Source organism: Macaca mulatta, chromosome 10, assembly GCF_049350105.2.
Source record: "Macaca mulatta isolate MMU2019108-1 chromosome 10, T2T-MMU8v2.0, whole genome shotgun sequence".
NCBI lineage: Eukaryota > Metazoa > Chordata > Mammalia > Primates > Cercopithecidae > Macaca > Macaca mulatta.
The window spans coordinates 25856700-25880154 of record NC_133415.1 but is presented as its reverse complement, the minus strand read 5'-3'; the positions used below and the strand labels follow the sequence as shown (position 1 = coordinate 25880154).

Genomic DNA, 23455 nt, shown 5'->3' with positions numbered 1-23455 from the left:
TTAAAATGACTGGTTTCTAGGGGTGAATCGTTTCATCTCCTTCATGTTTTGGTTCAACTGCTATTCCTGGGGCTGTTTGAGGAAACAATCTCCATTTTCCTGAAAAATGTACATGAAAGTTATTGTTTAGCTCAAACTCTCATATGACAAATGTTATATAAATGACTTTTATTCTCACGATTACCTGTTGGCTAGTTGTATGTTCTTTTCTAATGATATTTCCATTGGGACAGTGTGTTTTAGGGCCACAAGTTCACTGAAGTGAGACTCAGGCAGTTCAAGTGAGATACAAGTCTTTCTATTTCAGGACCTAACGTTTGTTCGCCAATTCTTCCATGGAAATGATAAATGTTTATGACTTTTGCATTTCTCCAGTTTCGAATGAATAGTGATAGGACATCATACTTTACCCAAATATTAGTCAGTGATATGTGCTATATCACCTGATGCCATATTTTAATAGAACAATTCTTTATTTCTACAGTCACAGCCCTTTCAGACAACATAAAACCAAAGACAAGCATGAAATTGACCGAATGACACTCACCGTGGTAAGGGATTCAAAACTGTATTCTTGTCTGCATGGTAATTGTCATGCTTCGTTCCATCAATAATAAAAAATGCTATTACATAAAATAGTATAGGAAATATAAAATTATGTATAAACATAATAAAAATTTGCTTTCTTGAAGCAAATAAATGCAGATACAATTTCTAAAAGAATTTCTAGGAGAAAAATTAATGGAAATAGATGCCAAGGCAAAAATCAGGATTTACTAACAAACAGTATGAGGAAGCTAAAGAAAATTGAGAACCAGAAGTAAAGAAATCAAAGAAAAGGAGAAATTACTGAGATGCCAACGAATGAGAATGCCTTTCGTTGGCATCTCAGAATGAGAATGCCTTCTGGTTCTTCTGATCTGCCCCTAGTCACTTTGATTTTGCAACTGATTAGTTACCTTTTTATGTGTCTATAGAGTAACTATTAATTCATAATGAGGCTGCAATTTTTAATACTATTCTTAGCCCAGTAATAGCCTTTAAATCTGGTTGAGTGTTAGGATACTGTTTCCATGAACGGATTTTTGAAATCTTACTCTTTTCCCCAGAATGTGGAACTTCCAGACACCTTCTCTCCTGAACTGAAATCCCTTTTGGAGGGCTTGCTTCAGCGAGACGTTAGCAAGCGGCTGGGCTGTCACGGAGGCGGGTAGGCCATTGTTCCTGCCTTTCGGTATCTTTACCAGAAAGAAGAGCAAAAGAGTGATTTTAAATACTGCCTATCAAAAGTCATCCCTAGTCATTAAAATCTTCCATTTTGATGTGAAAGGGGGAAAAAAAATCACATGGGAAATATACATATATTGTCCTATGTGTTTTATAATTAAGAAGTTGAAGAAGTCACTCACTTTTTTACTTTATTTATTTTTGAGATGGAGTCTTGCCCTGTCACCCAGGCTGGAGTGCAGTGGCGCGATCTCGGCTCACTGCAACCTCTACCTCCTGGGGTTCAAGCAACTCTCCTGCCTCAGCCTCCTGAGTAGCTAGGACCACTGGTGTGTGCTACCATGCCTGGCTAATTTTTGTATTTTTAGTAGAGACAGGGTTTTGCCATGTTGGCCAGGCTGGTCTCAAACTCCTGACCTCAGGTGATCCACCTGCCTTGGCCTCTAAAAGTGCTGAGATTATAGGCGTGAGCCACTGGGGCCAGCCCAGTTTTTAACTTTTACAGATTGACCTTGTAGATGACAGAAATGAATTCTGATATTTGGTAGTCCATTTGTTTTTTAGTGATGATTGTATTTGTGATTGTGGCAGTTTAACATTCTGATCAGATTCTCACATATTTCTCTCATGCAGAAATGAGTAACTGTGATCTAACACATGCTCACTGTTCTCCTGCCCCAAAACACTCTGAACAGTAATATCTGGAAATCTTATAGAGAGGGACTTAAGACAGACGTTTCTCCTGTATCTCTTTACCCCCAGGCTTGCTTGGCATAAGAAATAACTTTTCACTGTATATTACCTATATGTATATCATACATATGTGTATGTATTTTTAGTGTGCATATTATACATATAAGCATTTTACATAGATAGCTAAATAATGTATTTTTATATGAGTATGTCCTTATTTATCAATTTGCAAAATTACCTATTCCTGCTATAATAGATGAAGATTTAGCTCACCCATTACCGTCTCTGTAGCCTTCGCTTCCTCCACCTCTCAAAAGTTGAAACGCTGTTTTGGGCTCCTCTTTTGCTTGCCTCTGTAGCTTTAAATTCTGTGCTTAACTCGGTCGTGCCTTTTTCCAACTATAAACAGTATCTAAGTTGAGGATTTTGACATTCCTGTCTTTCATTGACTTCTTCTGTCTCATGTTCTTTCATGTTAATTTTTATTTTTACGTTATCAAGATGATACTGCTTTCTATTCTGTGATCATATTCAATCTTTGTGCTTTGCATATAGTTTGATTTCAAAGGTTGCAAAGGAAGAAGGGATATTTATACTCTTATGGAATCAAAAATGTTGTTCCTTACATGGTTTCTACTTAGCCTGGTAATAAACCTTAAGTTAGTTTTTTATATATATATATATAAAATATATGATATATATAAAAAATATGATATCGCTCTCTCTCTCTCTCTGTCTCAGAACAGAATATGATAGTTGTGGGCTTTGTTTTCCCTGATGTTTCTTTCGGGAGGGACTCAGCCTGCGGCTGCAGTGAGACACAGGTGCTCTCTTTCTGCTGATTCGCATCATCTCACCCAACACTTCCTTTTCCAGTCTCCTGGTCTGAATCTGCCATTCACTCGATTCCCTGCCTCCTGCTCTGTTTCGGCTAGATATGGAATTCTAAGTAAATAACAATTTTCCCCCAGAACTTTGAAGCTCTTGCTTTATTGTGTACAAGCGAACAGTCGTGCAGGTCATGGAGCTAGGTTACCACTCACGATGGCAGGCACATAGCATCCCTCATGCTTGGAGACTCGTGCTCTTCAGCTTGGAGACCACCCTTACTTTACTTATTTGACATTTATCCTCCTCCGTTTCTCGTAGATCTCTTATTAGCCAGATGCTGGGATTCCTTTCTAGATTTGGGCCTCTGTGCTCCTGATCTTGTATATTATCTGTATCTTTGCTTTAATTCTTTGTTTTACTTGCCGATAGCATACATTTTCAACCCTTTTATTCATTTCTTTCTAAAAATCTTTAGCAGGTTTAATTTCTTAAAAGTAGAACCTTTCAGGGGTTTTACCCCATGTTAGAGTAAACACCTTGCTGCAGGCTTCTGGAGTTGGGTGTGGGGGAAGGAAGTATAGCGGGTATGGGTGTGCATGTGTGTGCGTGTGCAGCTCAATGTCCAGAGCTCCAGTCCTGTGTCTCATCCCCCAGCCACACACTGTGGTGAACTGGAGCTCAGCATGCTGGCTCCGTCTCCAGGGCAGTAGCTCTGCCCTGCTTTGCTGTCAGTCACTGCCCCTGTGTCAGCATCCCCTCTTGTCTGCTGATGGCCCTCTCTCTCTCTCTCGTAGTGGATTTATTTTTTTAATATTTATTTTTACTTTTTATTTTTTTGAGATTGAGTCTCGCTCTGTTACCCAGGTTGGAGTGCAGTGGCACAGTCTTGGCTCACTGTAACGCCTGCCTTCCAGGATCAGGTGATTCTCCTGCCTCAGCTTCCCAAGTAGCTGGGAATACAGGTGTGCACCACCACACCCAGCTAACTTTTGTATTTGTAGTAGAGACGGGGTTTCGCCATGTTGGCGAGGCTGGTCTTGAACTCCTGACCTCAAGTGATCTGCCCGCCTTGGCCTCCCAAAGTGCTGGGATTACAGGCATGAGTCACTGCATCCGGCCTATTTTTGTTTTTTAAAAGAGATAGTATCTCACTCTGTCCCCCAGGCTGGAGTTCTATGGCATGATCATAGCTCACTCCAGCCCCAAACTCCTGGGCTCAAGTAATCCTTTGGCCTCAGCCTCCCGAGTAGCTGGGACCACAGGCCCACATTACCATGCCTGGCTAACATTCTTTTTTTTTTTAATAGAGAAGGGGTCTTGCTATGTTGCCCAGATGGGTCATGAACTGCTGGCCTCAAGTGATCTTCCCCTCTTATCCCCCAAAGAGCTAGGATTACAGGCCTGGCTCCTGTGGTGGGTTTATATCTCCATGTTGCTTTCCTGCCATTTCAGTGGTTATTGAGACTGTGTAAAGTTGCATGCTTGCACGCAATCCCTGGCTTGAACCAGAAACCTTCTTTCTGGGGCATTTCTAATTGCTTGGATATATGGAAGTAAATTTCTTATTTAGCGTACCACATTTAATGTGTGGACAATGATGGGTACAAAATGGAACCCACTAAGAAAATCACTGAAGTGTTTCCAGTAAAAATGCACAAGGATAACATCTGACTTGGATCCCATTCCTTCATTCAATGTCTGTTTACTGGGCACACACTGATACTACCCCGTGAAGTGGCTGAGGCAGTGCACATGGTAGGCATGGCCCCTGCCTTCCTGAAGCTCATGCGGTGGGAAAGCCATGGTGTAGAAATGTCGAGTAAGACAGGTCCAGATAGTTCGAAGCAAGACTTTGGAGAGTTTTGAGCAGAGAAGTGGTGAGTTCATTGAAGATGATTTGGGCGCTGTATGAAGTGGGATGGGGCTGCAGGTGGGCAGGACTAGAGGTCAGAGGAGGAGGCATTAGAGCAGTTTAGACAAGAGGTGCCAGGGCTCTGATGCCTCAGTGTTTCTGACGGGACGTCTATTCTTTCTTGCCTGCTCACAAATGCCAGTAGCACCCTAAGCAGGAATCACCACCCCTGGCTAGGCATGGTAGCTCACGCCTGTAATACCAGTACTTTGGGAGGCCGAGGTGGGCGGATCACAAGGTCAGGAGTTTGAGACCAGCCTGACCAACATGCTGAAACCCTGTCTCTACTAAAAATACAATAATAATAATAGTAATAATAATAATAATAATAATTAGCTGGACATGGTGGTACATGCCTGGAATCCCAGCTACTCAGGAGGCTGAGGCAGGAGAATCGCTTGAACCCGGGAGGCGGAGATTGCAGTGAGCTGAGATCACACCACTGCACTCCAGCCTGGGTGACAGAGAGAGACTCCATCTCAAAAAAAATAATAATAATAATAAATAAATACATAAATAAAAATAAATTAAAAAAAAAAAAAGGAAGAAAAGAACGACCATCCCTAAGCGAGAGTCTCGTGAGGATGGGAGATGGTAGGAAGTAGTCAGGTCTGGGTCTGGCCGAGGGGTGGCTGTGAAGCCTGAGGGAAGACAAGCATCCAGGACCATCCTGCCTGGGCCTGGGCAGGAGCAGCGCAGAGAGGGCTGCTTTAGACCTGCCTGCGTCCTCTGAGTGGGCTGGGGAGTAGGAGTGTCCTGGAACACAGGGCACAGGTTGGTGCTTGGGATACAGATTGAGGAGTCCTATAAGGACACTCAAGCTCTGGGCTGGGCGAGATGCCCCAGGGACTGACTACAGAAGGGCCCCAAGAAGCAGCCTTGAGTTCTGTGACAGGATGTGGAGAGACAGTCAGCGGCATGTGCTGGGAGTGCTGCTCCCCGACGCAGGCTTTTCCTTGGAGTGTGCAACTTTTTTTTTTTTTTCCTGGCGACAGGTTCTCACTGTGTCACCCAGGCTGGAGTGCAGGGGCACAATCTCGGCTCACTGCAAGCTCCACTTCCCAGGTTCAAGCAATTCTCCTGCCTCAACCTCCAAAGTAGCTGAGACTACAAGCGCCCACCACCACGCCCAGCTAATTTTCTGTATTTTAATCAAGACAGGGTTTCATTGTGTTGCCCAGACTGGTCTCGAACTCCTGAGCTCAGGCGATCCACCCACCTTGGCCTCCCGAAGTGCTAAGATTACAGGCATGAGCCACCATGCCCGGCCAACTTTTGCTCTGGGTACTCCGACTTTTAATCATGACCTTCAAGAAAACTTGTTTCTTCAATTTATTTTTTATTTCTATTCTTATTTTTATTTTTGAGACGGAGTCTCGCTCTGTTGCCCAGGCTGGAGTGCGGTGGCGTGAACTCGGCTCACTGCGAGCTCCACCTCCTGGGTTCACACCATTCTCCTGCCTCAGCCTCCCAAGTAGCTGGGACTACAGGCGCCCGCCACCATGCCTGGCTAGTTTTTTTTTTTGTATTTTTAGTAGAGACGGGGTTTCACCGTGTTAGTCAGGATGGGTTTCTTCAATTTATAAAGGATTTTGGTATACATTATATTATTAGATCTCTTGTTTGCTTCTGAGTAAATGTGATGCTTCACATTCCTGTCATTTTCCTATTATATTATCTATTGTGATGTGTAAATATTTGCTATAAATTTCTTTAATGTATAGATATCCAATTTAATTCTCATTTTCAGTTATGTTCTCATGACTATAGAATTATTGTACGTGTGTGTGCGTGTGTGTATATATATCTGTGAAAATTTCTAGGTTATTTTAAACTGTAATAACTATCCCAAATAAATGATCATATGGGATAATTTTCCCAGGCGCTGCATGCAGTATTCTAAACATCATAGCATTCCTCCTGTTGTTTTGCAGGAAGCGTATTTATTTGCTTTCTTAAAGGAAAAACTGGAAATACTTGTTCCACAGCGTTGTTAACAGGAGACAGTTTTGCACAGTATTTCTTATGTTTCCAAATGCATACTTAGCACTGTTATGACTCTTTCTCCTCCAGCTCACAGGAAGTAAAAGAGCACAGCTTTTTCAAAGGTGTTGACTGGCAGCATGTCTACTTACAAAAGGTACTCCCTCCGTCTGGGACTCAACTTTGGGTACTGCCGCCCTGACACGCTCATCTCTGTCTCAGTTTCTGTCTCTGTCTCTCTATGCACTGATGGCTTCCTGGCTCTGTCTCCCCAGCATCCCCGCCACCCACCTCCCCCAGCATCCTGTGTCCGCAGTGCCCTAGTACCCAAGAGTTACCATGCAGCCAATTCCCTTTGGGGCACTCTCTCACTCTTTGTTTCCCTAATATAAACATTTTGAAAATATCTCCTGTATCAACTTATACAGGGTAAAATGGAGCTATTATCTAGTTAATTCAAATGCACATATAATTGAGCCGTTTTTAGTTTTTGCTCTTCTTCTTGAATTCTTATCTCAACGTGACTGTATTTTTACATAGATCTCTATAAAATGTACATGAAACTTCTGCCATAAATGTATGTATATTTTCTAGCCCAATACTACATAAGAATGAGCATGATTTTATATCAGGATAATTTCCTTTCCTTATTGTAAGCTTCATGATATTTGCGTTGATACAGGAAACACCCCGAATTCAATTTTTAGAAAAATGTTGATTATCAGCTTTAGATTCGCTTTGCATGAACTCAAGCTGCCGAGAAATGATGATTTTCTCTAGTAAAGAAAGACTAATCTGTTAGGCCTGCCGAATTAGAGTTCGACCTCTGGGTCAGTTAACATGTACCTCAGGGTGTTGGCAGGTGTGCCCTGCTCCCTCTAGGCCCCGTTGTCTCTTGTGGTTCTAGTAACCTGAAGGTGGTGTTGCGTCCTCTCAGAGAATGTGCTTTCTTAAGCTGAGGTGGATGGATATGCAGTCCTGAGATTTTGTTATATTTGAAAATTATTTAAGGCTTTGGACATGAATCCTGTTTTTCTTTAATTTGTCTAAAATCTAGGGCCTTCCTTTGGGGCTATTCAGTGCAGAGGCTTTTCTACACAATATGAAATGTGATTTGTTACAAGCTTGAATGACATGCTGCACAGTGTAGCATGCGGATATCTGGCACTGTGCTGTCTTTGTGGAATGTTAGGTTGGGACGGGACCATACGATCATCTGATAACTGTACCATGCTTATTTGGATCTTCCAGTACCCACCACCCTTGATTCCTCCCCGGGGAGAAGTCAATGCTGCTGATGCCTTTGATATTGGCTCATTTGATGAAGAGGATACCAAAGGGATTAAGGTACACATGCGATCACTTATTTCTTTATTTTTATTTTTGGATGGGGGGATTTCTGTTGGAAATCAAACTTAGTGGTTGTTTTAATATTGGGCTGTTTGTAGTATCTAGCCTACAAATGAATATCAACATATTTGAAGAATGTGTAAGTTAAGGACCTAAATTAAAGGCTTTGAAAGCTTTCTTCAGACTAATAGTTTTATTTCTGAGGAACTGCAAGATAAAATGTTTATTGATTTGGAATATTTGTGATTGAAATAAAACTTGAATTGTACCTGAAACAGGAAAAACAGCTGTGTGATAATCAAACATACTTCCCTAGTGCAAAAGAGCCAACTGTCTCAGTTCTTCTAAGTTTTTAGATCTCCCCACGTTAGGATGAAAGAGCAAACAGCATGAATCATTTTGCATTTGTCAGTCAAAGGTGAAATAATCACTGTTTTTTTTAAATACAATCCTCTGCCTTTTTTGAACTTTCTTTCATATTGTCATTCCCCCAAGTAGACAAGACATAATTAGAGATGGTGAGTCATGAGAGAAGATCATCCTGTTTAAGATGCTGGGTCAAAGCATATCACTACATCAAGCTCTCACCTACCCCCATGCTGGCAGCTTGCCCCAGGCTCTCCCCACTGCCCCCGGGCCTCCCCTGTTCTTCTTAGCTGCCCCCATTTACACCCTTCTGACACTAACCCTCCTTGCCTTTCCCACCAAGTAGCTTCCTTCTCCAGAAGGCTGCAGCACTATTAAAACACACGCCTGTGAGGTGTAAATAAAAGAGTGACAAGTAAAATACAAGGGCCTAGCAGGAGCTGTAACCGGAGACACATAGGACTTGGACCAACTAGGCTGTGGGACAGAAAAGGCAGTAAATGGCTGGAGGAAGATGGGAGGATTGCGGGGAAGGAGAGCAGCTATCGGGAGCAGCATGTACAGGCTAAGTGCACCTGGAGAACCCAGTGGCAGCTGGTCAGAGCTAGGGGCCCCAGGAGACGAGGGGCTGGGCCATGATGATGATTAGGGTGTTCACGGGACCAGCTTCTCAGGTGTTGGAGGTTAGGTGAAGACAAAGTGCAGAGGACCCAGGTCACAGGGCTGTGAGGATTGCTGACCAACTGAGAGACACCCTTCTGTGGTCTGGAGCAGTGGCTGGGGTCAGCATTGAGACCGATGCCTAGACCTGTACACCAGGCATCGTCTGTAGCCGGAACCATTGATACCTGTCATGTATATGAATATACAGCAGTGTTTTGGAGAACAATCCACTTTCAAAGGAATTTTTAAAATTTACTGCTGTCACAATAGAATTTTTTCACCTGCCGTATACCACTATCTATCCATCAGAGTACTAAAAATAAAATACTATTACGTGGGCGCCCACGAACATGTTTTGATGTTAAAAAGAGATTATCATACTTAAAAATGTTGTAAACCAAGATCCAGGCTTTGGAGTCAGACAGACTGGGCTGGGGTCTGCCTCTTAAAGGCTGAGTGAATGTGGGCCATTCTGTGACCTCTCGAGTCTTGGCTTTCTCACCTGTAAAGTGGGGGGTTTCATTGCCAAGCGTTCTCTGAGGATAAATGAGGTGGCCTGCTGAAGGCTACAGGCATATAGTCAATGCTTGACAAACCAGTAGCTTCTACTATTATGCTTTGGTTCTTCCTGAGCGAGAGCTGAGAAGGAGCACACTTAGAACAAGAAGTCCTGTCTGGTCGGGAGTCAGCTGTAAGCAAGAAGCCCAGGTCCTGCCCCCATGAGAGCTGAGCCCAGCAGGGAGGGCAGGGGACTGCATTTTAAGAAACTATCTTTTAAAAACAGCCCAAATAATACATTTTCTTTAAAAGGGTGGGGGAAACTCACCTCATGTAAACATAAGTTTTTTTTTTTTTTTTTTAATTCCTTTTCAGCAAGGTGGGCTCAGTCATAAAGATGAAGTCTTGCTGAGATGATAGGCGGTAGAACAGTGTCTGTTAAACAGAGTTGGCCATTTCAGAATAACTACCTGGGCAAGGAGTGTGCTTTGATTCTTTGCCAGACCGTTCAGAACCTGTCCCTGTGCGCCTGATCTCAGCTGCTCATCGGACCTTGAGGTTTTCAACACCCCATCACTCACACACACTCACACACGCACCTCCAGTCCCATTCAGAGCAACCGAGGGGCTCAGCTATGGGCTTAGATGGAATGCCTGAAGAAAACAGAAAGAGGAAAAGCTCTACAGGTCAAAGCGACCTCAGAAGCAACAGATTATTATAACAGACCAACGAGACTGGATGGAGTAGGCCCCATATTGGGATGTGGGATGCAACAGATTATTATAACAGATCAACGAGACTGGATGGAGTAGGCCCCATATTGGGATGTGGGATGCAGCTTCTTCTGGTGTTCTGTTGATCTGCTAAGGGAATGTGTGCAAGTGCCTTAGCCTCCTTGGTCTTTCTTGTCCTTGTCAGTATTTTGCCTGTTAAGATACCTACCCCTGCTTATCTTTCAAGGAGTAAGCAAACTAAGTTTCTAAGGAGGTCTGTGCTTCTAAGACAAGCATGTTTTTATCAGTAGACTTGCTAGTATTTCTGCCATAAAAATGTAGCTCACATGCAGAAAACCATTTTCTTTGTTCATATTCAAAGTGCAGCCTTACCTAGAGGGCAGAAAGAAGAATTTTGAGTACTCGCTTGGAAGAAAAATGCTACCATTAAGTGTAATTTTTGTTACAGCAGCTCTTAAAGTCTCCATTGCCTAAACTCTCCGTGTATCTGGAGAGTTCTTACACATGTGATTATGATGTCAAACTGCAAATAGTTGGAAGGTTCATGGAATTAATAGGAAGCTCAGCCTCATTTACCTTTTGTTTTTCTAACTTTTCAGATTGAGGGTAGGTTCAAAAGCCCTCTTGGCTTCTCTCTTGTAACAGTTTCTGAAACTATAGAAACAGTTTTCCTACCTATATAAACAAAATATCCTTACCATAATTGAAATTTTACTTGGTTGTCAGAATCTCCTAGTACTTCAGGTAAAACCCCGTATATGTGAGTTTTCATTGGCAAACATGTCATGAAGATAGTATAGAAGATTGGGCTGGATGTAGCTGATCCAGGACTGAAAGTGAAGTGCACCCCAGTTCTGTTTGTGGATGCTGATTGCTTGAGTTGTCATTAGCAGATATTTATGACAACTAATAACCTGCCTCGAAATGATTACTGCTGCCATCTAGTTATCTTCCTATATAGAGTTATGATCGAGTCACCATGCATGTGGCGCCGTGGACTCTTACCTTTGTAAGTATGTTAAATCATAAACATCTTGATTTCTTAAAATAATCAGCTGCTTGATTGCGACCAAGAACTCTACAAGAACTTCCCTTTGGTCATCTCTGAACGGTGGCAGCAAGAAGTAACGGAAACAGTTTATGAAGCAGTAAATGCAGACACGGATAAAATTGAGGCCAGGAAGAGAGCTAAAAATAAGCAACTTGGCCACGAAGAAGGTAAAATAGCTCACGTGTCTCAATACATTTCTAATGCAGTAAATTTTCAGAATTTCTTGTAAAGCTGAAAAAGTATTTGGGTCTTATGGTATTTTCCAGTTGAGAAGAAATCAATGCCATAAATCGTTTCAGTTTGCTCTGGCTTGGAAGAGCTCAGTCTAATATTTCAAAGTCTTCAGTCAGCACACAAATAAGTCTATGGAGACAGGTGGCTGGGTTTCTTTAGTATGCCCTTTTATCTTGGAGTGCTTGGGGACTAGTTTGGAGGTTTTTTCCTTGCAGATTGAGTATGACAGTGTCAGGAGTGGGGCTGGTGTCATTGGTGTGTGCCCTGTGCAGTCATCTGGGCACCTCACTCAGTTTAGTCCTCTGTTGTCATCACCTTGAGACTCTTAGTCATTTTTAAACAAGGGGCCTGCATTTTCATTTTGCACTGGGACCCGAGAAGTATGTAGCCGGTCCTGGCAAGGAACTTAGCATGACACGTCACTTGTCAAGAGAGGTAAATGGGCTGGGCGCGGTGGCTCAAGCCTGTAATCCCAGCACTTTGGGATCACAAGGTCAGGAGATCGAGACCATCCTGGCTAACACGGTGAAACCCCGTCTCTACTAAAAAATACAGAAAACTAGCCGGGCGAGGTGGCGGGCGCCTGTAGTCCCAGCTACTCCAGATGCTGAGGCAGGAGAATGGCATAAACCCGGGAGGCGGAGCTTGCAGTGAGCTGAGATCTGGCCACTGCACTCCAGTCTGGGCAACAGAGCAAGACTCTGTCTCAAAAAAAAAAAAAAAAAAAAAAAGGTAAATGTCTCCCATTCAGGTACTAACCAGACCCAACCCTGCTTAGCTTCTAAGATCAGACAAGATCGGGCATGTTAAGGGTGGTATGGCCGTAGACAAAAGAGTTAAATGTATGAAGACATTTATATTACAAACAGCATTTTACAAATTGCCAAATCAGGCCAGGCGCAGTGGCTCACGTCTGTAATCCCAGTGCTTCAGGAGGCTGAGGCAGGAGGATACTTGAGTCCAGAAATCCAAGACCAGCCTGGGCAACATGGTGAAACCCCATCTCTACAAAAAATAAGAATTAGCCAGGTGTGGTGGTGTACGCCTGTGGTCCCAGGGACTGGGGGGCCGAGACAGGAGGATCACTTGAGCCCAGGAGGGTGTCTGCAGTGAGCTGAGATTGTGCTGCTGCACCCTAACCTGAGTGACACAGCGAGAAGCTGTCTCCAAAAAAAAAAAATTGCCAAACTGTATTTTTATGTAAATAATTCAGTGCCCTACTAAACATAACATCAAGTAAGAAACATAAGTTTTAAATAAATCAAATTTTCTCGATTCAATGAATATGATTACTCTTGATTTTTCTAAGATTTCTTGAATTTTGGATAATTTATTGTAGTTGATGATTATGTTAAGATGTAATTTCATTTTCCCTCTGGGCAAAGACCCTTGCAAGGTTAACCATATGTAACAAGAATGACCAGAAACTCTTTCACTCTATTAATAGGTTACTTTGGTGGCAGCATCTTAGTATAGGATTCCTTGGTCTTATCTGACAATTTCCCTGTATCATTTAAAGTGTCTTCGATTCTGGATGACTTACTCTGTATATAAACGTTGCCAGAATATACCAAGGGAATCGTGCATTCTTTGAGCTATGCTTACCTCAATTCTGCAGGGACACACAGCCTTTATTTGTAAGCTCTTCTTTTTTTTTTTCTTTGAGACGGAGTCTCACACTGTCGCCCAGGTTGAAGTGCAGTGGCACGATCTTGGCTCACTGCAACCTCCGCCTCCCAGGTTCAAGTAATTCTCCTGCCTCAGCCTCCCAAGTAGCTAGGATTACAGGTGTCCACCACCATGCCTGGCTAATTTTTTGTATTTTTAGTAGAGATGGGATTTCACTATGTTGGCCAGGCTGATCTTGAACTCCTGACCTTGTGATCCTCCCGCCTCGGCCTCCCAAAGTGCTGGGATTACAGGCGTGAGCCACCGCGCCCAGCCTTAAGCTCTTCTTTGGAGAACAAGTCCATTGTGATCACACTGGGCTGTTTGCCACAGCAGATTTTACACAGGAAATTGAATCAATGTGGACTTGCTCAAGGGAGGTGTCATGATGTCACTAGAATCCTGATTAATTGGATCCAGAAATATATATAGATCTTCATAAGCATGTTCAAGTGTATCCTTCTAGTTAGAGCTGTAATTAGACAGAAAGTTTAGCAAATCGAGGAATTTATCTTCCTATGTTAGTAAGTAATTCGTGCATAAGTAGGTCTCAGCTGACAATCTCAGAGGTCACCTTTATAGAAAAATATAGTCTAGGCTTAGATTCCTGAAAAAAAAAAAAAAACTTATAATACAGTTGGTCCTCCACGTCTCAGGTTCTGCATCTGTGGATTCGACCAGTCATGATCAAAAATATCTGGAGAAAAACAACAAGAATAACAATACAACAATAACAAAGAATGCAAATAAAAGCTATACAGCAGGGGTTCCCAACCCCGGAGGAGGGGGAGGCCGGTTAGGAACTGGGCCGCACAGCAGGAGGCACCACCTGAGCTCCGCCACCTGTCAGATCAGCAGTGGCCTGAGATTCTCAGAGGTGTGCAAACCCTACTGTGAACTACACACGTGAGGGATCTAGGTTACGTGCTCCTTATGAGAATCAAATGCTTGATCTGAGGTAGAACAGTTTCAACCCAAAACCATTCCTCCACCCCCGTCTGTGGAAAAATTGTCTTCCTCGAAACCGGTCCCTGGTGCCAAAAAGGTTCTGGACCAATGCTACATAGTGTAACAACTATTTATGTAGCATTTACACTGTATTAGGTTTATAGGTAAACTAGAGGTGATTTAAAGTTTGTGGGAGGATATGTGTAGGTTCTATACAAACACCATGCCATTTTAGATTGATGACTTGAACATCTACTGATTTCGGTATCTGCTAGGGTCCTGGAACCTATCCCTTGTGGATGCCAAGGGATGACTGTGCTCGTATTTTAAATAGATTTTGGAAATGCGAGCACTTCTCAGTGAAAACGACAACTCCATCCTTCCCCATCACCACTGACCCTCCCGGGCCCTCCCTCTCCTTTGTTCTTTTCCTGCTTGTCTCCAGATGACACCCCATGGGTTTTACTTGTTTACTGATGGTCTGAAACTCTCACTAGATTGTAAACTCTCTGAAGCAGGGGTTTTTGTCTCTTTTGTTCTCTGCTGAACCTAGAATATCTGGAACACGCCCAGCACCTGGGCATTCATGTGATACTTGTTGAAGAAATGAGTGTGTGAGTGAATGATTTTAGCACAATCACCAAAGCCTTTAATATAGACTTTAAAATTAACCTTTTTTTTTTAAAGACACAGTATTTCACGATAAAAATGTAATCAGGACTCAACAATGTGTGTGAATTATCTGTATACATAACCACATATTTGAGGAATAAACCTAACATTAAGCTGAGGAATGAACCATTTTTCATCCTTATGTTACCTTAAATTACTTGGACAAGAAAATTCCCACTATTATTATTTTTAAGATAAAAGAGAGGTTAAAGGGGGAATCCCAACGCCACGTAAAGGAGAAGGTACTCTGGGGATAACTTGACTTTAAATACTCTCTATTCTCCAGTTCTCCTTATACATAATGAAAAGAGTTTGGAAACTTAACTTTTGCCCTCCCAGAGCGATAAATGAACATCATGAGTTTATCAGAATATTGAGAAACAGCCATTTACTATGTGAGCAGAGAGAGCTGCAGAGCCCTCTGATCTTTAGATCCCCAGTGCACATGCATTTAAAACAAAAATCATGACTTCTGTAATGTGTTCTGTTTATAGAAACCTGCTTTTTCCAAAAAGTATGTCTGTTCTTTTTTCAGAGAATAATGCTGCTAAGACATTTTGTTTCAGAGCCTGTTTAACTCCTAGTGATTTTGTATTCCTCAGATTACGCTCTGGGGAAGGACTGTATTATGCACGGGTACATGCTGAAACTGGGAAACCCATTTCTGACTCAGTGGCAGCGTCGCTATTTTTACCTCTTTCCAAATAGACTTGAATGGAGAGGAGAGGGAGAGTCCCGGGTAAGTCTAAGGCGGTCTCACCGAGCATGTTTCCCAGTACGTACAATGGCATATGGTTATTTCATGTTGCTGACATGTTTTATACAATATCCTCTGAAACCCTGTGTGTCTATTTTACTGGTATCCATGAGATTGTAATGTGCAAACTTTAACTTGTTTTTACACTTCCACGTCAAGGAAGAACTTGGTAATACCTGAAAATAGAACATGCTATTTAGTGCGGTCAGAAGCACCTCATCATCAGATGGATTTGAAGAAGGCTGGAGAGCAGTTAGGCAGATCTAAAAAAAAAAAAGACAAGCCGGACTTTGAAGTTGGACAGAGGTGTTCAGCTCCACTGCTGAGTGTCTCTGGGACTTTGAACACATCACACTGACTCTCTCAGCCTCCGTTCTCTCATCTGACATGAGGGAAATAGAAATCATAACAACTGCAGTCAGCCCTCCATATCCACAGGTCCCCATCCTGGGATTCAAACAACCAAGGAGAGAAAATATTCGGGAAAAAAATACTAACAACACAACAATAAAAAGTAATACAGGAAAAAAAAAAAAAACACAGTCTAACAACTATTTACATAGCATTTATGTTAGAGGTGATTTAAAGTATACAGGAGGATATGTGATGGTTGTATGCAAATACAATACCATTTTATATCGGCAACTTGATCATCCGTGGATTTTGGTATTCTCGGGGGTTCCTGGAACCAGTCCTCTGGTCCTCTGTGGATACCAAGGGATGACTGTACTGTAATTTTTGCATGTTTATGTGAGGTCAAGTGCTATTAAAAAAAAAAAAAAAACAGGAACAATAACAACAACAACAACTCCATGTGTTTAGGAACATTTGAGGGTCCAACTCTTATTTTATAAAGAGGAAAGCGGGCTTAGAGGGGGAAAGTCTGCCACCCAAAAACAACTGGACAATTAGGAGGTAGAGGGGTGACTCAGACCAGGTTGTCCTGTGTCCTCAGTCTCTCCATTGTATGGCCTCTCCTAGTTGGGTCAAATATAATGTCCCAGGCTATGACACTTGACACAGAGGTGAGGTCACCAAAAGGTACTTCCTTGTGTCTCCACCTTGTTGAGAATTTGTAGGTGGATCATACAACAGACAGCAAGATGTAGCTGCCCTCTAAGATCCTTTCAAGAGCTAATGTTTGTGAACAAGATAAAAAGAAGTTTCCGATTCACACTGTACCTTTCAGCAAATCAGGCAGCATTTATTAAGTGCCTACTGTATGAGGAGCCCAGGGCTTGTCACCAAGGAAGGAGCCAACCCTGGTGGAAGGCATCGCTTCTTTTCTTGGTGGGGGGTGGTGCCTGGTGAGTCATCAGAAGCAGGACAATGGTCCCAAACACTGAAAACATTGTTGATGTGTTGGATGTGTTGGAATACCACCCGTCTGTTCTGCAGGGATCAGAAGTGTCGAAAACAGGGCACCTAAATCTCATGTATTTGACTTTGGACTGTATTTTTAGTTTACTGTTGGCAAAGTTTTCATTCAATTATGAATGATTACAATTGCATATCACCCCATTTCTTTGAAAAGAATCAAGGTCTTCCCACCATCACTCCTGCCATCAAAGTGATTTTTGAAAAATTAGAATCTAGGATCTAAGTTCCAATTAATAAGATTCTTTTGGGGACCCTGAATTGTATCTCAGGGCTGGGAAGCATCAAAGTAGCTCCCCAAAGCTCAGCGTATTTCCAGGTAATGAGTGGACCCGGGCAGATTATACATTTATTATGCTACCCACTGGAATGTTAAAAGGAAATCACCCCACTTTTCAGGATGTTTGAGAATTTAAAAAAAAACAACAACGTACCTTTGTTTAACATTGGATGCAATAAATGAGCTTGGTTTTAAAAGATTCGACATTTAGCGTTCTATTTGAGAAGCTGCATCATATGCATGAGCAGATTCGTAAGTCTAAGTAAGGAAAAAGCAAACCTGAGTGTTTATCAGGGTGTCATTTCTCATTCAGGATTCCTGAAGTATTTATTAAAAATAAAAACAAAAAACCATAAAATGGTAAGGAACTCATGACACTATAGCATTCACCTTAAGCAATAATGCTATAGACTTTTTTTTTCTTTTTTTTTGAGACGGAGTCTCGCGTTGTCACTCAGGCTGGAGTGCAGTGGCGTGATCTCGGCTCACTGCAACCTCCACCTCCTGGGTTCAAGCGATTCTCCTGCCTCAGCCTCCCGAGCAGCTGGGATTACAGGTACTCACCAACACGCCTGGGTAATTTTTGTGTTTTTAGCAGAGATGGGGTTTCACCATCTTGGCCAGGCTGGTCTTGAACTCCTGACCTCGTGATCCACCCACCTTGGCCTCCCAAAGTGCTGGGATTACAGGCATGAGCCACCGCGCATGGCCTATAGACCTTTTAATCTTTTAGTGAAACCACCTCTATTTATGACATCATTGGGATACTATCAAAATATTGTTAGCTTTACAAGCTGACATCACTAAACATTTACTGAGTTGCTGCCTTAAAACTGAACCACACACCTTTGACTCACATAAATCATATGTGGCTCTATTGCTTCCTCACAATGTTATTGATAGAATTTGTATGAGCGTGCCGTACAACAAGTACGCCTGCAATTCATCAGCATTCAAAATCCATTCTGTGTTGAGGGAACAGCTTTGCCGTTTTGCCTTAGCAAAACGTTGCTTTCTCTGCAGTTTTCCTTGAAACATTATAATTTGAACTTTGGTGTGTGTTCCTCTACAGCCATTTTCCCCTTACTTCTAGAATATCATCAAAGAAAGAAAACTGAATGCGTTTTCTTTTTTCACTTGTTCTAACTTAGTAGTTTTTGGTATTACTGCTTAAGAAATCACGAAATAATTTGAATTTTGAATTTCTGTTTTTACGTTAGCAAAATTTACTGACAATGGAACAGATTCTCTCTGTGGAAGAAACTCAAATTAAAGACAAAAAATGCATTTTGTTCAGAATAAAAGGAGGGAAGCAATTTGTCTTGCAATGTGAGGTGAGTTTTTATTTATTTTTTCTTAGGTGAATGTTAGAATAATTAAATGTTCAGCGAAGTTGGCTGCCTGGCTATAAAACATTTTCTTAAGCCATGTTTTATCACTTACAGACTTAGTAAGAAAGCCCCAAGGTACAAGGTTTTCAGCAAATTAATCGTTATTTATTTTTTTTTTTTTTGAGACGGAGTCTAGCTCTGTTGCCCAGGCTGGAGTGCAGTGGCCGGATCTCAGCTCACTGCAAGCCCCGCCTCCCGGGTTCACGCCATTCTCCTGCCTCAGCCTCCCGAGTAGCTGGGAGTACAGGTGCCCGCCACCTCGCCCGGCTAATTTTTTTTTTTTGTATTTTAGTAGAGACGGGGTTTCACCGTGTTAGCCAGGATGGTCTCGATCTCCTGAACTCGTGATCCGCCCGTCTCGGCCTCCCAAAGTGCTGGGATTACAGGCAATCGTTATTTTTTTAAAAAGGCAAACATTATCAGAAAATGGAAGGAGGATATACATAAAATAATGTCATTACCCTATCAGGAAAATCTGCTCAGTATTTAATGGGGCCTAGAATTTTATTTGTTCTATAACTTTGAAGATTTTTCAGCATGTGCGATGTTAAGGTTTATATATTTCGATAAATATAAGATGGCAAGCTGAAATGCCATCTTCTCTAAAGGAAAATGCCATCTTTTGCTCAAAGTTACATTGTAACACAAATTTCATTCCTGGACACTTTGCGACTGGTATACTAGTGTGTGCCAGTTTTAAGAGAGCATATTAGGGAAATAAACACGTCTTAGATGCAAAAAGTCATTTTTACTAACGTCATTACATACACGAATATATATTAAAAAAATTTTTTGTCAAAACTCCTTCCCCTATATTATAGATTTCAGTTGTTTTAGAAATCAAAGATAATCTCTAAAAAATGAAAGGCAGTGCTTCTCAGAGTGGGATTGTACTGGAATCATCTGAAGGGTTTTCATGTGGCCTTTCCCTGCTCTTTTCAAGAGATTCTGGAGAAGGTGGCAGCACGGCCCATCAGCTAGTAATGCCACTGGGGGTGGACACTTAGGGTGTGCTTCCTTCAGAGGTTCCAGGGATGCTGGTAATCAATAGAGGCGCCCATCGCTGTTGGCAAAGTGGGTGAGCCCGTCACCACGTCTGCCTTTGTGTTCCCCCTCAGAGTGATCCAGAGTTTGTGCAGTGGAAGAAGGAGTTGAACGAAACCTTCAAGGAGGCCCAGCGTCTCTTACGTCGAGCCCCGAAGTTCCTCAACAAACCTCGGTCCGGCACTGTGGAGCTCCCAAAGCCATCCCTCTGTCACAGAAACAGCAACGGCCTCTAGCACCCGGAAACAGGGAGGGTCCTTGCGGAGGACACACCAGGGTCTCAGCCTTTTGGGGTGAACGAGGATGAGGCATCTGATCTATTCGCTACCGGGACTCCTCCAGGCTCCCGAGAGGAGTCGGGACCCTTCGGCTCAGGGTCAGCTCAGCTCCCTGCCTTGTCACATTTGTCCACATTCAAAACTACTGAAGAAATAAAAGTTCTTTTTCTTTGCTACACACTTTGGTACCTATGAACCTAGAACTTGAAGTGACTCCCACTTATCACGTACATTTTTATGTCTGATATCAAACACGTCTTAGACTTTCCAGGATGGAATTTAAAGATGTTCAGTGTTGGGTAGCAGACTGCCCTAAGCATTGCCGCATTTTATCTCCAGTCACTGCTGATTGTCTGTGTCTTTGCTCTGTACTACTGGGGGATGGGAGAGCCACAGTGTTTCCTTTGCACACTTCACAACTGACTTCTTGTCCTGGGGTTAAAAGTTGAAGATATTTCTGCACTCGGGCCCTCCTCTGGGAGCTGCACCCACGTGACTGCCCAGCCTCTCACCAGTCTGTTCCGGGGCCCCCTCGGCCAGGTGGGAATGATGGACACGTACTCTCCAAGTGTATGGATTAACTAGTCATTGAAGGCATTCATCCGTCCATCACTGGAAAGATTTACAATGATTCTGAAGGACAGGCAGTGGAGTTTTAGGTTTCAGGGGCAAGAGCAGTTTTCAGAAGTCTTTGAGTCCAGTGTGCACGAGTCGACAAGCAGTACCTGGCGTGCAGAAGCACTCGTGGGTGAGTCCATCTCGGGTCTCGACAATTAGCAGTTGTGTGACAGTCATTCTGGTTCCTTCTGCCTGACCCTGGGAGACATATCAGAAATGGATGTACAAAAGCAGGTCTGTTTTACGTTGTAGTATAATTTAAGATGAATTGTATTGAAAAAATGCTGAAGAATGAATGTGTCAAAATGGGTTAACTGTGTATATTGACGTTCATGTCGTCATCCATCTGTCATGAATGAGTGATACTTTGCACTGGACTGTACGACAGTGAGGACCTTAGGGCATGAAGCCTTTTTCCTGGTCCCTGCAGCGTCTGCCCCGTGAAGTCTGTTTTCTCCCACTGCCTCCAGGCCCCACTGATACCCCCAAATAGATGCTGGGTTATGAGAACCAGCAAAGTCCCCCATGTCATCAGTCTTAAAAAAAATAATTTTCCAAGTCCACGTATTTGTCCCATTCTTGGAGTAGTTTTAGTGTATGTCTTTACTAACAGTATAAATCACTTGACATCATAATGGTCTGCATCCTGTCCTTGATATTTTTAACGGTTCTAAATCTTTGTTTTTATATTTGTGTGCTGTGTTCATGGGCAAAGTAAGTACTTTTTAATGCAGTTATTTTGAGAGTTTGGAAGATAAATTACCAAAAGGGTCCATTATTTCATAAGAGTTACTTTGCAAAAAAAATGTGGGGGTTTGTTGTCTATCTTAACTACTAGTTGGGGTTTAAATGAACGTACATTTTCTACTATCTGTTATTTCCAGTGTGGGAGGAGGGATGTACTACTTATATGCATTCTCCTTATTTAAAAAGGAATAGTATTCAAATTCTGTTTAAACACACACACACATACACACACACACACACACACACACACACCCTAGAAGCAGAAAAGCCTTTGTTCTTAAAGAGTGAATGCCTTCCCAGCCCTGGTTAATTATAGCTGTGACTGATGCCATTCCTGTCTGCATCTCAAGCTCATAGGTTCTCAGCACGTGCAGTTGAGGATGCGCTGGGCCTCATGCCTCTTCTCCAGGATAAAGGGCCTGCTGTTGACTCCACCAGGACCTGGGGTTAGCGTCTAATGTCTCGTACCTAGGGCATGAGCTACACAAATGTGTTCCGAAAGATTATTCAACTTTCCCACACTTGTTCTAAAATTGAGCTGATCTGCATCTCTTTCAAAAACTAGAATTTCTGCTCTAAGAAAAGAACATAAAGCTCCTCTCCCTTTTAGAAAAGATATATGAATTGGAAAATACCCTGAAAGTCCTTTTGCTTCAAACAAAAGTGTAAACTTTTACACTTCCCCAACTCACATTTGATTTGTAATGATATGGTTGAGAAGTACATCTAGATGTCATTTATTTAAAGTCCTTTGTAAGACTAGGTTGAGCTGCTTCTGAGGGCAGTCACCCGTTGTGTTGGAGTCTGGTTTGAATGTCTTCTGCCAAAGTGTTGTGATGGAGGTGTTTCTGCTGCACCGGGTTGCCTGCGTGGCCAGAGGAAAAGTCAGTTGGATTAAACATCGTGGTATACTTGGGCTGATTTTTTTTTTTTTAATTTTTTAACTTTTTGGGATAGGGCCTCGCTCTGTCACCCAGGCTGGAGAACAGTGGGATGATCATGGCTCACTGCAGCCTTGAATTCCTAGGTTCAAGCAATCCTCCCACCTCAGCCTCCTGAGTAGCTAGGACTACAGGTGCATGACACTTTTCCTGGCTAATTTATTTTTTGGGTAGAGATAGGGGTCTTGAACTCTTAGGCTCAAGCGATCCTCTTTCCTCGGCCTCCCAAAATGCTGGAATTAGAGATGTGAGCCACCATGCCCAGCCGTAGTACTTGAATGTTTTAGAAGGTTTTCCAAGTGTTACTTAAGTCCTAGATGTTCACCCTTCTTACACTCCAACTATTAAAAAGGTCAAAATTCAGCCTACGTTTTTTCATTATTTTAGATTTCTGTGGTTGGGATATTTTAACATTGATGAGAAAAATAATTGAGTTTGGTATTTTTACAAAATCACGCTGTAATAAGTCTTGATTTCATGATTCAAAAGAATCAACAAAGCCTAAAAATAATAGATTACTTTAAGCTGCTATGTAAGATACATATGGAATAAATTAAAAACTTTTGTGAATCCAGGTTTATTATTTTTCACCTAAAACATTATCTTTGGTTCATTCATGCCCTCATGTCTTGGGGGCTCATTGGTTTTCCTTCTTTGTCATATTTAAGTATGATTTTTCAACAAAACTTCTAGAAGTCAGCTTATTATGTCAACGTTCACGCAAAGTGCTTATGCCTCTGATTGGTCCATTCACTGACGTGACAATTTCAAATCCTATGTTCACAAAGAAGGGGCCAGCCAGGCGCGGTGGCTCATGCCTGTAATCCCAGCACTTTGGGAGGCCTAGGGGGGCGGTTCATGAGGTCAGGAGATCGAGACCATTCTGGTTAACATGGTGAAACCCTGTCTCTACTAAAAATGCAAAAAAAAATTAGCCGGGCATAGTGGCGGGCGCCTGTAGTCCCAGCTACTCGGGAGGCTGAGGCAGGAGAATGGCATGAACCCAGGAGGCAGAGCTTGCAGTGAGCCGAGATCGCGCCACTGCACTCCAGCCTGGGCGGCAGAGCGAGACTCCGTCTCAAAAAAAAGAAAAAAAAAAGGGGGGGGCTAAATATCCAGTGAGATGCACCGAGGAAAGGAAGCATTTTGCTCAAGACAGCAGCAGCAACCAACAACCGTCTGTTTGTTGCA

General features: G+C 42.5%; 1 protein-coding gene across 3 annotated transcripts in view; it reads left to right on the top strand.

Moving 5' to 3' along the window:
• GRK3 (G protein-coupled receptor kinase 3) overlaps positions 1–22627 on the top strand; it is a 160753-nt gene extending 138126 nt beyond the window's left edge. For all 3 annotated transcript variants that reach the window (XM_028827932.2, XM_001104308.5, XM_028827930.2), the window contains 8 exons: positions 485–551; positions 1110–1210; positions 6737–6803; positions 7898–7993; positions 11314–11476; positions 15434–15570; positions 18466–18579; positions 19755–22627. In XM_028827932.2, the coding sequence (XP_028683765.1) occupies positions 485–551; positions 1110–1210; positions 6737–6803; positions 7898–7993; positions 11314–11476; positions 15434–15570; positions 18466–18579; positions 19755–19916 (907 nt within the window). In that variant the 3' untranslated portion in view covers positions 19917–22627. The remainder of the gene's footprint in view (positions 1–484; positions 552–1109; positions 1211–6736; positions 6804–7897; positions 7994–11313; positions 11477–15433; positions 15571–18465; positions 18580–19754) is intronic.
• The last annotated feature ends 828 nt before the right edge of the window (positions 22628–23455 follow it).